This window comes from Podarcis gaigeae (genome assembly GCF_964106915.1).
Source record: "Podarcis gaigeae genome assembly, chromosome: 6".
Taxonomy (NCBI): Eukaryota; Metazoa; Chordata; class Lepidosauria; order Squamata; family Lacertidae; genus Podarcis; species Podarcis gaigeae.
In genome coordinates, this window is record NC_139682.1 from 69,956,947 (window position 1) to 69,973,745 (window position 16,799).

General features: G+C 45.5%; 1 protein-coding gene and 1 long non-coding RNA gene across 2 annotated transcripts in view; one reads left to right on the forward strand and one right to left on the reverse strand.

Moving 5' to 3' along the window:
• COL24A1 (collagen type XXIV alpha 1 chain) overlaps window positions 1-14,405 on the reverse strand; it is a 169,448-nt gene extending 155,043 nt beyond the window's left edge. The window contains exon 1 of the mRNA XM_083743163.1: window positions 13,791-14,405. Coding sequence (XP_083599289.1) covers window positions 13,791-13,846 — 56 coding nt within the window. The 5' untranslated portion in view covers window positions 13,847-14,405. The remainder of the gene's footprint in view (window positions 1-13,790) is intronic.
• Window positions 14,406-15,071: 666 nt separating this feature from the next.
• Window positions 15,072-16,332, forward strand: LOC310847474. The gene is made up of 3 exons (XR_014565826.1): window positions 15,072-15,540; window positions 15,917-16,011; window positions 16,167-16,332. It is a non-coding gene; the product is annotated as an uncharacterized lncRNA (long non-coding RNA).
• Window positions 16,333-16,799: the final 467 nt, after the last annotated feature.

Sequence of the window (16,799 nt, forward strand, 5' to 3'; positions counted from 1 at the left end):
ATTCTGCAAGTGACTAAGACGGACATGAACTTTGTAGATCTGCACTGTAAATAGTTTGCACAATAAAACCTGTAAAAGACAGGTCGGATTCCTGTCTGGTTACTCACGAGCAACCACCATCAGCATCTGACAGCTATTCTCCAGTCACTTGATGCCATCGGGTTTATCCCTGACCCCTGTAGGTGCAGAGAACAAGTCTTTGCCCTCTTCTGTGTGACAGCCCTTAAGTCCACAAATCATTATTATTATATTTTCATTTCAAAACCTTAATTTACCCTATCCCTTCATAGAATTATTATTCTTTTAATGCTCCTATAAGGAAGAAGGCAGCTAGATGTGCAAACACTTACATATAATGATCCAAGAAGGAGAAGAAAGAGACCAGCACTTGCTTATGCTATGTTCCGTGTGGATGAGCATCAGCAAGGCAAAATACCCTGACCATTTCCCAGCCTGGTCGATTAACATCACCCAAGGCAACTGATACCATGGAAAGTACAAAGCAAACTATAATGAATACACATGGTCTGCTACACACAAAGCATTTCATAGAATCATAGGATTGTAGAATTGGAAGGTACCCGAGGTTCGGTTCTCAACCTGTGGTTCCCCAGATGTTGTTGGACTACAACTCCCATCATCCCTGACCACTGGTCATGCTGGCTAGGCATGATGGGAGTTGTAGTCCAACAACATCTGGGGAACCACAGGTTGAGAAACACTGATCTAGTCCAACCCTCTGCAATGCAGGAATCTTTTGCCTACAGCCATCCATGGGTGGGCTTGAACCACCAACCTTCCAGTTAACAGCCAGACGCACTGACCCATTTGCTCCATGTTGCTGTGGACCCTTCCCAAGAGCCCCTTGACTCTGCACCCACTGGGTGCCAACCACAGTCTGGCACTATCCTTGGGAATGCTGCCTATTCAACTGTCTCCACCACCACCACCCGCCCCCGTCAAACTGATTTTGATCCAAATGGAGAAAAAGAACAGCGAGCTGCGTTTTTAAGACAGCAATGTGCTCCAAGGCAGAATCCAGCCCCCCACCCCCCGTTTGCTCTGGGTCTTGCAGAAGGGGAGGTACTGTTGTGATGATTAATTTGTTATTTACGTTGTCTGTTATGGTTTATATTATTAGGTTTTTATTCTTGATGCTCTGTAAAACATGTTCTTAATGTTGTACACCGCCCTAGGATTTTTGCATGAAAGGCAGTATATAAATCAAATTAATAAATAACAACAGCTGTATAATAATAATAATAATAATAATAATAATAATAATAATAATTTATTTATACCCTGCCCATCTGGCTGGGTTTCCCCAGCTTCCAACTGAATATTAAAAACAATACAGCATTAAACATTAAAAACTTCCCTAAACAGGGCTGCCTTCAGTTGTCTTTTAAAAGTAAAATAGTTGTTTATTGCCTTGACATCTGCTGGGAGGCCATTCCAAGGGCAGGCGCCACTACCGAGAAGGCCCTCTACCTGGTTCCCTGTAACCTCACTTCTCGTAGTGAGGGAACCGCCAGAAGGCCCTCGGCTCTGGACCTCAGTGTCTGGGCTGGATGATAGGGGTGGAGAATGCTCCTTCAGGTATAAAGGACCTTCAGGTATAATGTAAATAAGCTCCTTGTTCACACCTCACACCAATCCTATAGAAGTCAAGGGGTGGAGCCAGCAAGGATAATAATGTTGGGAGTGAAGCAGGCAGTGGGGGAGGCATTTCAGACGAGGGCTTATGTCCCATAAAAATCCATGAACAAAAGGTCTACAGAGTAAAAAATTTCCTGTAGCTATTGCCTGCGCAGATGGTTACCTGAATAGTGAACAGGCTCTGAATTTATCTATCCTGTTATTTTTCAATCAGTGCGGATTCTAATCCCCTTGTCCTAAGATATGTATCAACGTTATTTTTGCATGACCAAGTCACTATTAATTTCGTATTATTTGTCTTTCAGACTGACTTGAGTGAAAGAAATGCACTCTCCAAAAATGAACACCTGTGAGGGGGAGTGAAATTGACATCAAACAAAAATGCATCCAGCTGTTCACAAGAGAGAGGTTATTCTGCATCTTATACTAGTGTTACTAGTCAAGGAAGGTGAAATGTAATACATGAATCAGCCCTGAGTGAAGAGAAAAATAGTTGACTGAAAACTATACTTACCTACCTAAATCTGCATGAAATCAGGCTGCACATATATTGCGTTTTGTAATTATCTTTGCTTCCATTCTGAATAAAAACTGGCTTTGTCCCTACATCTTTAACAGCAGCAAGAGTGCAGATGGTTAGGTTCAAATGCATTAAATGCACGAGGCATGGGCTTGCATGATAGTTTTTCCTCCCCACTCCCAAGAAGGTGGGGAGACAGGAAGTATCTGCTTCCACTGTGAAGCTAACAACAGTTCCTTGTTGCAGCCAAACCTGGGAAACTCTGGTTACTTGAAACTTCAGTTTGAGAACAAGTCGGGATCATAAACAACAACTTGATAGCGGCTGGCTTGAAGAAATCACATTTTAAAGTAACAACAAGCAAAAACAAAAGTGTCCAATCTTGAAAAGAGGAGCAGTCTATGAGTGAGGTTCCTACTGACTTCTGTGCATAATTCTAGTGGCTAAGCTGTGGCCCCGCAGATGTTGCTGGACTACAACTCCCATCATTCCTGTTCACAGCTTGGGCTGATTATATTTGGGAGTCCGGCAACAACCTGGAGAGCCACAGGTTAGCCACTCTGCAATAAACCATAGTTTAGCATTCCATTCAAACAGGGTCTTTCCATGCCAAGGCAAGATTCACCTTCTAATCTTTTGCCAACATAATTTTATAAGTGTTTACCCCAAACAAATAACAATTTGAGGCTTCCCCAGAAAACGTTTTGTTGTTTGCTTCTACACAATATTCACCACCACCACCTCTGTCTAAATACAAGAAGTATTAGCAAATTTTTCAAGTTGAGGGCTCTGCTAGTTATCGCTGCTAATGCAAGTTCACCTTTCTATTCCTCACACAGCTTTAAAAAAAACAAAAACTTTCCGAAAAACTGTTGGCAACCTGAAATATAAAAAAAACCATTCTTGTACTGTAAATAATTCACTTTTACTATACAAGTTCTTCCTGAGAGGCTGCTCCAGCTGACTTCATTCTGTCTGGTTTCCCTTCGACATCTGATATGAGAAAACACACCTGCTGCAGATGTTATACTTCAGAGGGAACTTTTTACAAATTACCAAGGCATAGGCTCTGAATAATGTTTCCTTCGACATTGTTTTGTCTCTAGTCAACATTAAAAGGTTTTTTAAAAAAGAAAAGAAAGAAACTGTGCAGCACCAAGTGTGTAGCTCCTTCTCTTTTGGCTGCAAAAGTCGTCCTACTAAAATCCAGGAGAGAAAGCAACACTGAAAATGATATTTTATGCTCAGCGGCCAATTCTCAATTCAGAAAACTGGAAGAAAAGCAACTGTTCATTTTATGCTAAAAATGGCACTAGATAGGTATATTTCTGAGCCTTCCAAAACTGAATATAATGAGAATGTTTTATACCTGAAAACCAGTCTGACGGAAGCAGACTGATGTTGCTTTTGCCTGCCTCCCTCATTCTTTTCTTCCTTCTCAAATGGCAACTGGTGTCTGTTGGCCAATCTGTGGGGCTCTGGCTGGAGAAGGCTGTGTTAGCCTGACAGGATGCATGAGTCAACTCCCAGAATCCTTTGCTTCTCTCTTGCAAACTGTTATATGAACTTTGCTTGTCCTTACTAGGTGAAATATTAATAAACGGCATGTGATTTAGAATAAAACCCAGGGTCAGAAGCTAATCAATGTATTTTTTTGGAAATAAAGAAGGTGGGCCAGTGGAGAAGCAGCTATTAAAAAATAAGTTATCAAGATACGGCAGGGAAGGAAAAATTTATTATCCTTGTATAAAGATAGACTGCAACATCAGAACTTCTGAAGAACAAGGCTACAGTAAGGAAATTATGAAATCTGGTACAGTACTTCAAAATTGGCAACGGCACCTGCTAAAATGTGCCTCTTAAAAACAAACAAGCATAATACTGATTACCCTGTAATTAAGATTCAGTCCTGGTTAATAACTCATACTTTGCTTGGCAGTCTAAATCAAACAATTCCAAAAGCCCATGCCAGATTTAAGAATGACTGAATATTAGTAATGCTACATTTTGCATTATAAAATAAACCAATCAAAGAGATCTGATAAACAAACCCCACAAAATCCTAATGTCCTATCGTAACTGATATATTGATCTGTTTCCTGTTGTCAGAGTTATCTTTATCAGAAAAAAATTGATTTTCTATATCTATATCTATCTATCTATCTATCTATCTATCTATCTATCTATCTATCTATCCCTTGTAAGGTTTCTGAAAATTCACTTGGCCATGAGTTACTCAACTCTAGAATAAAGAAAGATAGGTAAATAGATGTTCAAGGTCTGCAGTTTTTTCTGCCTAATATAAAGAACAGAGGTAGAACTTACAAGAAACAACAAACAAAAGGTAGCCAGTTCAGGGATTTCTAAAGATTGGCAATCCATTCCTTAAGCTGCAGAAGGTGAATCAATTTAGAAAACTGATCTCTTCCCATGAATACATGTATTATTTCTTTTTCCACAGTTGTAAGTTGGGAATAAAGAGAAGGAAAAAATAAGTCCCTTTCATGTTGATAGCTTGAATGAAACTTGAACGCAATTACTGTGACACATTGCAAAACAGTTCATTTTCTATAGTCTTATATCTGTGCAGATTTGTCTGATAGTCTGCCACCTGATCTCAGAAGGTAATTTCAGAGATAATTTCAGCTGATGGCCATATCCATGTGTGGAAAGTGGTCCTAGTTTAGACCAAACTTAGACACTAAGGTCTCAGGATCTTTAAATCTTCAAGGTCAAGACAAGCACTTTGAACTGAGCCCAGAAAAAAACTGGGAAGCAGGGGATGACGACCACACATCAACAATGGGATAATATGCTTAGGGTGGTCCAGATTAACCTTTCACAAACTCGGCTTCATGGTTTCCCTGCCTGGAATCTGCAAATTGTTTGCAGCTTCTCAGAAGCTGTAGCCCACCTCACCCGCTTACCCAAAAGCCAAACTTCATCCCGGCCATTTCTTTCACAGTTCCTATAAACACGCTTGTGATTATTCCTCTCCCCACCACCACCACCACACACACACAAACACACATCCTTTTGCACACCAACTTCAAAATCTTTTCCTCATCTGGACCCAATTTGCAAGGCCCCAAAACCAGCCAGGAAACTATCAGAGGGTCTCTGGAGAAAGATGTACGCAGAAAGACAAATGACGAGCAAATCCCATCACAGCTACTTAAGTAGTGAGCAGTTGCTCAAACCCCACTACCTACAGAACATTTTTTTCCATCGGGCTCTAAAGCACAGGGGGAGGGGAATGCAATTTGAAGCAAGATTGTATAGGAAAGGATACTCACTTCATCTTTCACTTCATATGCATTTACAGTTTAGCCTCTTTGCGTTTTTGCTTAAAGTGATAAACTCTTAATATTTCCCCCCGGAATTGGCTGGAAAAGTTGTAGAGAGCATTTCCCTAATATTCCATACAGGCTCTTATTCCCCCCCCCCCAATGGTTAGCTGTCAACATTCATATGCAAAACACAAGTGGGTAGTATGTGGCCCTGGAAACCCTCCTGTGTAGCACATAGTTTTTTGCTAGCAACCTAAGAGTCTGGGTTTTGGTTTTAATCGGTTATTGCTGCAGATATGCGCTTTAAAATGCTTTAGCCTAAATGCTAAAACTAGAAAACAAGAATGCAGGTAAAACAAGGCTGCAATCCAGTCACTAGGAAGCAGACGTAGGAGGAATGATGTTGCACTCATGTCCTGCCTTTTGGCTTCCCTTAGGTACCTGGTTGGCCACTGTGAGAACGGGATGCTGCTCTGATTCAGCAGGGCTCTTCCTATGTTCTCAGTTACTTGAGAGAAAGCTCCAGTGAACATAGTGGATGGAACCTATTTCTGAGTAAGCATGAACAAGCTGGCACAATATGGCTGCAATGGCATTTGGAAACAAGCCCGAATGAATACAGCACAACTTGCTTAGGAGCAAACATACATAGTAATGTGGTGTAGTGGTTAAGAGCGGTGGACTCGTAATCTGGTGAACCGGGTTCGCATCCCCACTCCTCCACATGCAGCTGCTGGGTGATCTTGGGCTAGTCACACTTCTCTGAAGTCTCTCAGCCTCACTCACCTCACAGAGTGTTTGTTGTGGGGGAGGAAGGGAAAAGAAGATTGTTAGCCGCTTTGAGACTCCTTAGGGTAGTGATAAAGTGGGATATCAAACCCAACCTTTTCTAGCACTGTGCTGCCAATTCACTGTGATTTCCAAATGCTTTCTCATCGGGGCAACTAGATATGAAAGTAGGTAAGGCTCCTGCGCTATTAATAGTCACGCAGAAAAAGGGAATTCAGCTACTAGGAGTTTAGAAGCCCTGTCCTCTTGTGCATCTAGCCACATTATTTCTCAATTAAATACCTAAAAGCAACACTGCCACAAATGGTAGTTGGTCATATGCCATGTTCATGAAGCTATATGGAAACGTTATCGAACCAAGCTTTATATGCCATCACTCTTCGTTTGGACTTACGATATGACTCTGAGGTGACTGATAGCGTTTATTCAACCCTCAGATGGACAGGGGCGTAGTGTGGGTTGCCAGTGTCCTGGGTCATGGAAAGAGGGGGGAGGGAAACGGACAGAGTATATATACACATTCGACTGCCTTCGGCATCCACGTCACCCAGGAGATTGCAGCCACAGAGCTAAGAAAAGTTGTTCCATTGTTTGGAGAGGTCACTTCCTGGTTTGCATGGAGAAGCTGTTTTTAACAGAGCCCAGCGATGGAAGCGTGTAGCTGAAATTTTGCGCCCCTAACAAATTTTGCACTCGGGCCAACCAGTGGGCACTCCCAGGCTACGCCACTGGATGAACATACTCGCTCTGAGAAGTGTATGCACAGTCATCACTGCAACATCAAATCACAAACTGTATGTATGAAACAATAATCATGGATCAAAGACCATAGAAAGATAGCAAATTTCAAACAGCCACCTCTTTTTTTATATATAATGGAGGTAGTTTGCACATTTCAGCTGCAAGTTATGAAATACTGAACTGCATGGTGTCAACTTAGATGATAGATGTATATAGGAAAAAGCCCCTGGATGAGAACTGGGTCGTATGTTGCCTCTTTGTGACTCTGTAAGGGACGAGACCCCCTCCCCCTAATAAATACTGCAGACAAGAGAGCCTGCTTCAGCACTTGCCTACTCCTGGCTTTCTCCATGCTCCTGGTAAAAAATAAATAAAAATCTCTACCTTCCATTGCTGCACCTCTGTGATCTCCTGCCATCATGAAACAGTGCTCATTCTGGCAGGAACAGGGTGCTCAGAGGACAGGTAGCAAGTCAGAAGGAGCAATGAAGAGCTTCTGCCATGAGCATTTAGCAGATGGCTAGCAGTATGTGTTGCATGTGGAAACACGACATAGGACATGGGACGGGAAAGGATAAGCAGGTGTCTGAAGCAGGCTGTCGAGACCCTGATGCCTTTAATGGCTGCAGGCTGTGACTGCATGCTCCCTATTATGACCCTAAGCCAGGGGCTTATCATATGTGCACCTTACTTAGAGGATGTAAAGGAAAGGGTAAAAGAACCCCTGACCATTAGGTCCAGTCGTGACCGACTCTGGGGTTGCGGCGCTCATCTCACTTTATTGGCCGAGGGAGCTGGCGTACAGCTTCCGGATCATGTGGCCAGCATGACTAAGCCGCTTCTGGTGAATCAGAGCAGCTCACAGAAACGCTGTTTACCTTCCCGCCGGAGCGGTACCTATTTATCTACTTGCACTTGGACGTGCTTTCGAACTGCTAGGTGGGCAGGAGCTGGGACGGAACAACAGGAGCTCACCCCGTCGCAGGGTTTCAAACCGCCGACCTTCTGATCGGCAAGTCCTAGGCTCTGTGGTTTAACCCACAGCGCCACCCGCGTCCTAAGAGGATGACATGGGAACAAACTGAGCTAGTGCTTGCTGAGATGGTTTTACTCATTGACTCACTCCTGCACAAGCTAAGCATAAGTCAATGATTTTTTAACACCCTCACTCCTCACATAGAGCTTTGTTATTCACAAGGCAAGGAGATTGCTTCTTTTGTTTTGTTGTAAAGCTCTCAGCTTGCACTGCAGTGGGGTGGGTCCAGTATTGGAAGTGTGATGGAAAACTTTGAGAGCTCCCAAGCCACCAATTACCCAAGTTTCTGTTAGCTCTTGTTTTGTTTTTTAAATAATGCATTTGTTAATGTAACCCAAAACAGTACAGTAGGCCAGCAACTTATGTCGGGGTTACGTTCCAGGGATTGTACCTAAAGCCAAAAGCATGTACAGTTAAGAGCTTGGGTTAAGAACTTAATTTGTTCTGGAGGTGCGTTCTTAACCTGAAACTGTTCTTAACCTGAGGTACCACTTTAGCTAATGGGACCTCCCACTGCCACCGCCTCGCAATTTCTGTTCTCATCCTGAAGCAAAGTTCTTAACCCGAGGTACTATTTCTGGGTTAGCCGAGTCTGTAACCTGAGGTACCACTGTATAGTCAAAACTCACTGGGTTCCTGGCGGGGGGCGTGGATTGCCACATTCATTTTCCCTAATTGCCTTGCCGCCTTTTAACCCCCCCCCCCCATTTTGGGGGGCCAAGTGCCTAAAGCTGAATGTGCACAAGTTAAATGCATGCAGATTGCAGGGGCTTACTGCATTGCCATTTTTTTGGCTGCAGCCATCGCATTCATATATTCAGTCTTCAGTCCACAATGGCTCCTAGGTTTTAGGACTGTTACTGTCTAAACAACATCCTGCATATAGAAAGTTATAACATAAACAGTATTTTACTATTTTTATAGCTGTGCCAATATTTTTAGCCACTGCCAAAAACGTAAACAGTCATTTACATGACCAAATCCTTCAGTAATTCTCAGGGCTGGCAATATATGCTGCAGAAAGCGTGAGAAACAGATTTTCTTGGTATCTGCTGACAATACACCCTGCCCCATAGATCTGGGGGTGTTTCCAGATGGAAGCTTAATACTGCAAAAAGTTGGACAGATATCACAAGCAGGTCAATGGCAAAAGCTTTTTTGTTAACCAATCAGCTTTCCCCCAGAAATGTTAAATCCAGATTAAATAAGGGCAAAGTGAGGTAAAGGTAAAGGGACCCCTGACCATTAGGTCCAGTCTTGACCGACTATGGGGCTGCGGCGCTCATCTCACCTTATTGGCCGAGGGAGCCAGCGTACAGCTTCCAGGTCATGTGGCGAACCAGAACAGCGCACGGAAACGCCATTTACCTTCCCGCCAGAGCGGTACCTATTTATCTACTTGCTCTTTGATGTGCTTTCGAACTGCTAGGTTGGCAGGAGCAGGGACCGAACAACGGGAGCTCACCCTGTTTCGGGGATTCTAACCGCCGACCTTCTCATCGGCAAGTCCTAGGCTCTGTGGTTTAACCCACAGCGCCACCCTTAAAGGCAAAGTAGGGGTTGGCATTTTGACGCCAATGATGTTATGTTGATGTTATAGAAAAAAGGTAAGCATGATGAGCTCCCATCCCATAATAAAGACCTATCTGGAAGCATCCATTACCAGTAATCACAACCATCAGGACAGACACATTTTGTGACCTGAGGCAAAGGACAAGATAGCAACTCCTCCTAGTTCCACATGCAGAAGCCAAATAAATTAGCAGCTGAATCTTACTTCAACACTAGTGACAGGACAGCTCCACCACCACATCTGGGGCAGCAGACCAGCTTAGGGAGCCCAGACAAAGCCATGATCTGCCAAGGACTGTTGCTGCCACGGATGGCTGTCCAACTCCCTAACAGTAAGGCCGGCCCTGACAAGCACTTATACAGGGTTAGCCAACGTTGTGCCCTCTAGGTGTTTTGGGCTACAATTCCCATCAGCCTCAGGCAGCAAGGTCAAAGGTCAGGGATAATGGCAGTTGTAGGCCAAAACATCTGGAGGGCACCATGTTAGCTATCCCTCCTGTATTGTGTGGATACATACAGGTTTTTTTAAGTGGGGGTAAATTTTACCATCATTGGTGAAATTCACAAGGGCTGAAACAACACACATATAAAAAACACTGTGCAAATGTTTTTTTAAATAACCATTCTTAAAAACCTGTGGAATTTGTCGTTAGCTCATCAGCGCCATCTGGTGTCCCATTTGTATAATGCACTTAAAACACACTTAAAACATTATATTTGCAGCTGTATAGCTGAGTCCAAGGTGTTCTCCCAAAACCTTGGGAGGGTTCAGACAGACCCCCACATGGCCATGAGAACAAGATCTAAGTGCATACTGATATTCCCCCATACATGCAGGATACTGACCGACCAGGGAACCCCTCTCTCAGTCAGAGAAGCCCTACGTGCATGCATACATACATACATGCACACACACATACATGCATGCATACACATGTAGGGCTCCCTCTCATGGCAGCTGAACCTGCGCCCTGCACGTGCATCAGCTGGGGCTAACACGATCCCCTCGCATTTACTCATCATCTGAAATCCCTGCCCTGCTGTCACTAGCCTTTGTGGGATAAGACTGCATCCAAATCCTATCATAACCATCATCTGCTGGGCCCATGCACTATCTGCAGGCAATGAGCCAGTGTGGCATAATGGTTAGAGTGTGGGACTATGACTTCGGAGACCAAGATTTGATTCTGCACTCAGCCAGGAAGCTCATTGGGTGACCATGGGCCAGTCACCATCTCTTAGCCTAACACCGGGCTAGGCTAGTCAAGTATTCAATCTAAAGTTCATTTTGGAAGACTGGCTCGTAGAAAATTAGACATCTAGCTCCTAAGGGGCAGGTACTCAGGTAAAGGGACCCCTGACCATTAGGTCCAGTCGTGACCAACCCTGGGGTTGCGGCACTCATCTCGCTTTATTGGCCAAGGGAGTCAGCGTACAGCTTCCAGGTCATGTGGCCGTATGACTAAGCCCCACGTAAGTCTAAAGGTAAAGGGACACCTGACCATTAGGTCCAGTCGTGACCGACTCTGGGGTTGCGGCGCTCATCTCGCTTTATTGGCCGAGGGAGCCAGCATTTGTCCGCAGACAGCTTTACTGGCTGAGAGAGCCGGTATACAGCTTCCGGGTCATGTGGCCAGCATGACTAAGCTGCTTCTGGCGAACCAGAGCAGCGCATGGAAACGCAGTTTACCTTCCCGTCAGAGCGGTACCTATTTATCTACTTGCACTTTGACGTGCTTTCGAACTGCTAGGTTGGCAGGAGCAGGGACCGAGCAACCAGAGCTCACCCCGTTGCGGGGATTCGAACCGCCAACCTTCTGATCGGCAAGTCCTAGGCTCTATGGTTTAACCCACAGCGCCACCCACGTCCCTAAGGGGCAGGTACTTATTTGGGCTGAAATGCTTATGCTTATGGAATGATTGCCAGAGCTCTCCGCTAAAATTATTGCTCCCATAATTTTTTATTTTTCTGGTTGAAAGGACATTCAGTCATTTGAAGTGCTCCTCTTCAGATCCATGTTTAACTACCTCAATGAGAACTGGGCCTTAAAGAGCAGACACATCTGACGAAGAATAAATTCAGACCAGCGAAGCATAAAACAAAAGGAGTCAGCCTTGCAAATCTCAACAAAGCAAATTGCTCTCCAGCTCTTCCGTGGAAAGACTACCTCGCACGCCAAGGGATTTGTTTACAGAGAGCTGCCCCAAGAGACTCTGCTGTATTAAATTAAAAGAATTGGCTGCTTGGCAGAGCCTGTTGATTTTCTAAGCAGAAAATGAGCAAAAGCCCAGGGCAAATCAAACTGCATCCAGGAAGATCACCTTGATTTCTCATGCCTGTAAGTCAAACCTAACTAAGTAGTCCTATCCATCACAAGTAACAACAAATGCCTCTTTGCTCCTGTTGCCTTCAGGGAAAGAGAAAGATTATTACTAAAGATGAACTAGGGAAGCGGATTGAAGCTAAGTTTTGGCAACCTGACCTCTCAATGCAGCACTTGCCTGTGAATTGAGCAAAAGAGGGTGGGTGGGAGAGAGGTTTTCCAGTCAGCTGCCTCCCTGCCCCCCCTCTCTTTCCCTCTCTCTCTCACACATGTACAAACAAGCAACCCTTCTCCAAACCTCTCCTTCCTCTCCCAATAACAGTCATCTTGGGTGCCCTTTTGCTTCCTTCCCAAAACCGGGCTGCACAGATGGGAAAGCAAGTGCTTTTCTGTCATGCTTCATGAACGCAGGAACTTTAAATAGCCCCAGATCACCAGTAAAAAAATAAAAATAATGATTGGTTTAAAACAAGGGTTTTGTTTCTTTCTTAAAAGAAAGAAAGACGGGTGTCTGCAGGCAGCTAAGTCTCCTAGAAGGCTGCCAAATCTGCTTGGAACCCAAATGGCTCCTTCTCTAAAAATAACACACATGAACTGTGCCCTTCCAGGGAGGATGGACAGAAAGGCACAACTTCACCCTCATTATGTCTCATACCATGAACATCTCACACATGCACAGGGATGTGCAGCCTCCCCACATGGGTGGCATGTTGTCCTTATACCCTGATAGGCCCTTCCTCATCAGACTGGGCAAGAAAGGGCAATTTTTTGCTCCTAGGTAGGTAGAAAGTCCAAAGATAAAAAGATTTTTCTTTAAAAAAATTCATGTGTTGGCTCTAGGGAGCATCAGTGTTCAGAAATCAGGGGACAATCATTATGCTCCATTGTAGTGACTGGGACAGATCTGCTAATCTAATGGTTCACGGGATCAATGTAAGCAAGGTCTTGCCAGAGTGGTAGATGTTGAGTGGGGGGGGGGGGTGGCTTTTCGACCTTGGTTGTGGAGCTGGAATCCACACACACAAGTCTGTCCCCAGTTCCAACAGGAATAATATTAATTCTGGGAGCTGCTTCTCTGCAGAGCTGGTATGTCCTTGTAGACTATCCAGGAGAGCTGGCAAACTGTGGAGAAGAATGCTGTGGTTAGGGCAACCAGAGACATCTCTGGTTAAAAGAGATGCTTCCTCCCTAAGTCTACTCTCAGCAAACCCAAACATACTTGCCAGTTCATCATTAATCAATCAACTGCTTCCCAACTCAGAGCCCATCTGGTGCTAGAAATAAAACAGAATTAATATTTTTTAAAAATGCAAAAAAAGATCCCTGTTTCCTTCTGGTTTAACGAGGGAAAAGGTCAACCAAGAAAGCTAGAGTCTCCTTGCAGATGAGCGGACCTGGTAACTCCCAGGGACAGCTGGGGGAAACCTGGGAGTCCCGGCATCCTGTTCCTTCCAGGAATGGGAAACGCGCCAACCGCCTTCCCCCACGAGGGCTTTAAAACATCAAGTCCAGAAACAGCCTCGCCGGGCAAGGAGAACGGAGATCTTCCAACAAACGAGCATCTTGCTGTTGACCATTGTCAACTCATTCGTGCCAACTTGAATAAAATAAAGCCCCGCCCCGCACAATCATCGCAAGTCAGGGCGCACGCACACCGTGTGAATGGCCATGCCAATGGCCATCAACTTTTGGGGGGAGGGCCCTCAAAATATTTCACTGGGGGGACTTGGTTCCTCTGTCCACACACCCCCATCATAAGCAGGCACCCCCCCAACCCCTCGTCGCTGCAACAGCCGGGACCCGCAGCTCGGCCACCGCGTTGACAAGCGGCCGCCCGCTCCCCCTTGCCTGAAACTCACGTTTTCGCGGTGGGAGAGATGCTTCCACTCCTTGTCCTTTGAGCTCCTAAAGGCATTTGTATGCATTTGTCCGGGCAGCGAAGTTCTAACCGAAAACAGAAGGCGGCTGTCTTCTTCTTCTTCTCCTCGGGGCGCCCCCTCTCCTCCTCAAGCGCTTCCTCACAGCCAGGGGCTTCAGGTACTGTCCATGAAACGCCGGCGCCGCTCCTCGGCTCCGCTCCGCCCAGAGAGGAGCTGCTGCTGCTGCTGCTGCTTGCGCGAAGGTCGCCCTAGCGGGTCTCGCTCCGCATGGCGGGGAAGCGCCAGCTCGGCAAAGGCGCGAGAGGGGGCGCCTCGCGCGTGCCTCGCCGGCGGCCGCCCGGGCGCTGTTGTTTGGGTGTCGCGTGGTGGTTGGCGTGAGGGGCTTCGGCGGGGTGGCTTTTTGCACGAGGTCTTGGCCAACGGAAGGGGGGGAACAGCTGCAGCAAAGGTCCAGACTGGCAAAAAAAAGGGGGGGGGGAGCTCTGCAACGCGCAGGCAAAAAAAAAACCCCAACCCACCAAACTTTTTAAATTGCTCTCTCTGCAGCTTCTAATGGCAACAGCGCAGGCATCCGGAGCTGAAAAGGAGACTCTGCCTCTGGCTGCGGAGCAGAGCAGAGCGAGCAGCCAACCCCAAAGCAAAGCGAATCCTCCCCACCGCGGCTCGGTGTTAAATTTCACCGCTCACTGACTGGCGATTACATCATCAAACGCATCTCTCTTTTCTTCCCCCGGCCTCCCGGCAGCCGCCAAGCAGAGGAGGCAGAGCGAGAGACAAGAGCCTGACTCGGGATGGCTTGGGTGGGCGGCCCGACGCCGCCGCTGAGGGGAGCCCGGGAGCTGCTGCTGCTTACTTTGGGCTCCCCTATTGCAGGACCCAAAGAGGGTTGGACGCACGCGCTCTCACGGCGGCGGTTTTGTGTCCCGCTTTGGAGGGATAGCGCTTTTGCAAGCGAAGCAGCCCAGGTCTGCTGCTGCTGCCGCCTTGATATGGCTCGCGCCCCCTTTTTAAGGCTGCAATCCCCCAAAGCGCCTTTTCACCGAGTTCAGTCAGTGAGTCTTAACTGCTAAGGAATCCGGATTTACCTATAAGCTAAACAAGCCTTAGCTTAGGCCCAAAAACTTTTTAAAGGAAAAAACCAGTGGATGTACATTTCCAAAATATAAGATCAAAAACAAATAAAATAAAACCTACATACAGCAACATGTGCAAATGGCTTTAGATACCTATTAGGTCTATAAAGTACCATATAGCATATATTCAACACAAAAAACAGCAGTAATTTGTTGTTGACAAAGGACAGCTGGACATATAAAGGGCGCCATTACCTTCAGTAGCTTAGGGCCTCATCAAACCTAAATCCAGCCCTGAATATGTATAACCATGGTTGCACTTTTATTGCCCGGGCGCAATTACCATTAATTAGTTCTTTTTCTAGCCTCCCATTTTGTATCTCACGTTTGTTTGTTTTTTACTGAAAGGGGCTTTTTAAAGGCCACCCTCTTTAAGGAAAAATGTCCATTTGAGGGCTCTCCTCACAGCACTGTGTGTCAACACAGGGTCCCCCCCCCCCCCCAGCTTGGGTGGTGGAGGTAAATATGCACATAAACAATCCGTATTTCAAGTCAGACTCAGCATGTTAATATTTTACATCTCTAAAAGATAAAGATGAAAATTATACTGTATTCACTTTCAATGTATACAAGGGGTACTTCTACCTTAGAGTGTGGTGCAGTGGTGCCCCGTAAGACGAACGCCTCGCAAGACGGAAAACCCGCTAGACGAAAGGGTTTTCCGTTTTGGAGGCGCTTCGCAAAACGTATTTCCCTATGGGGTTGCTTCGCAAGACGAAAAAATCTTGCGAGTTCCCGCGGGTTTTTTTTCCGCTCCCCCCCCTTTTCCTAAGCCGCTAAGCCGCTTAACAGCTGATCCGCTCATAAGCCGCTTAACAGCTGATCGCTAGAAGCCACTAGACCGCTAATAGCGCTAATCCGCTAAGCTGTCAATGGGCTTGCTTCGCAAGACAAAAAAACCGCTAGACGAAGAGAATCGCGGAACGGATTCTTTTCGTCTTGCGAGGCACTACTGTGTTTGTTTTACTTCAGGGGGGGGGGAAATGTCACGATATAATAAAGGTGTCAGCAAATCTGACAATAATTTTCATTGCAGCTGTTGGATCTCCAGCAGAGAGGGAGATGCAGTGGAGTAGCATGGGGGGGTGCAGGGGGGGCGGGCGCACCGGGCGCAACATCTGGGGGTTAGGGTTAGGGGGCGCAAATCCACGGGTTAGGGGGCGCAAATTACTTGCCTTGCCCCGGGTGCTGACAACCCACGCTACGCCACTGGGGAGATGAGAAGATGGTTCTTCTCGATGTGTTTTGAATCAGAGATTTTAAAAGGTTCAGTGCACTCACTGCAACACCTCCGAAATGTTCCGATTCACGTAAAAGTGGGATGGTTAAAAAAATGAGCTATATACTGTGTTGTAAATTTTATCATTAAATGTTGTAGAAGAAACTTCTTGGATTTCTGAGTATAAAATTACCAGAAAGTTTTTTAGAGGGGCAAAAAGTTCCTGAAAGTAGTGAATTGCTTTTTCTTTTTGTTGCCTATTAAAATATTCTCAGAAGTCCAAAAATAAAACTAGAGTTGAAAAATAGTCACAGAAGTGAACTTCACAGAATTGGCACTTTGGGGTGAAGCTTGATGGTCTCTGTGAAGGCTCCCCAGATTTAAACCCCATTTTTTGACAGGTAATCATTTTGTTGCCTCTTTAAAAGCTGCAGAACGGGAGATTCAGTCGCTCTCGACATAATTCGGAGCCAATTTTCTGGTATGCCAAGAAGTGGACTGACATTATTGCAGGGGTAATTTTGGTTTGAGCATTTCGCCATAAAACTATATCACATGTCAACATAGCATCATTCAAGATACTTTCAGAAGTTTTTCACTGGCATTCAGACCAACAAATTACAATCATGACTACCT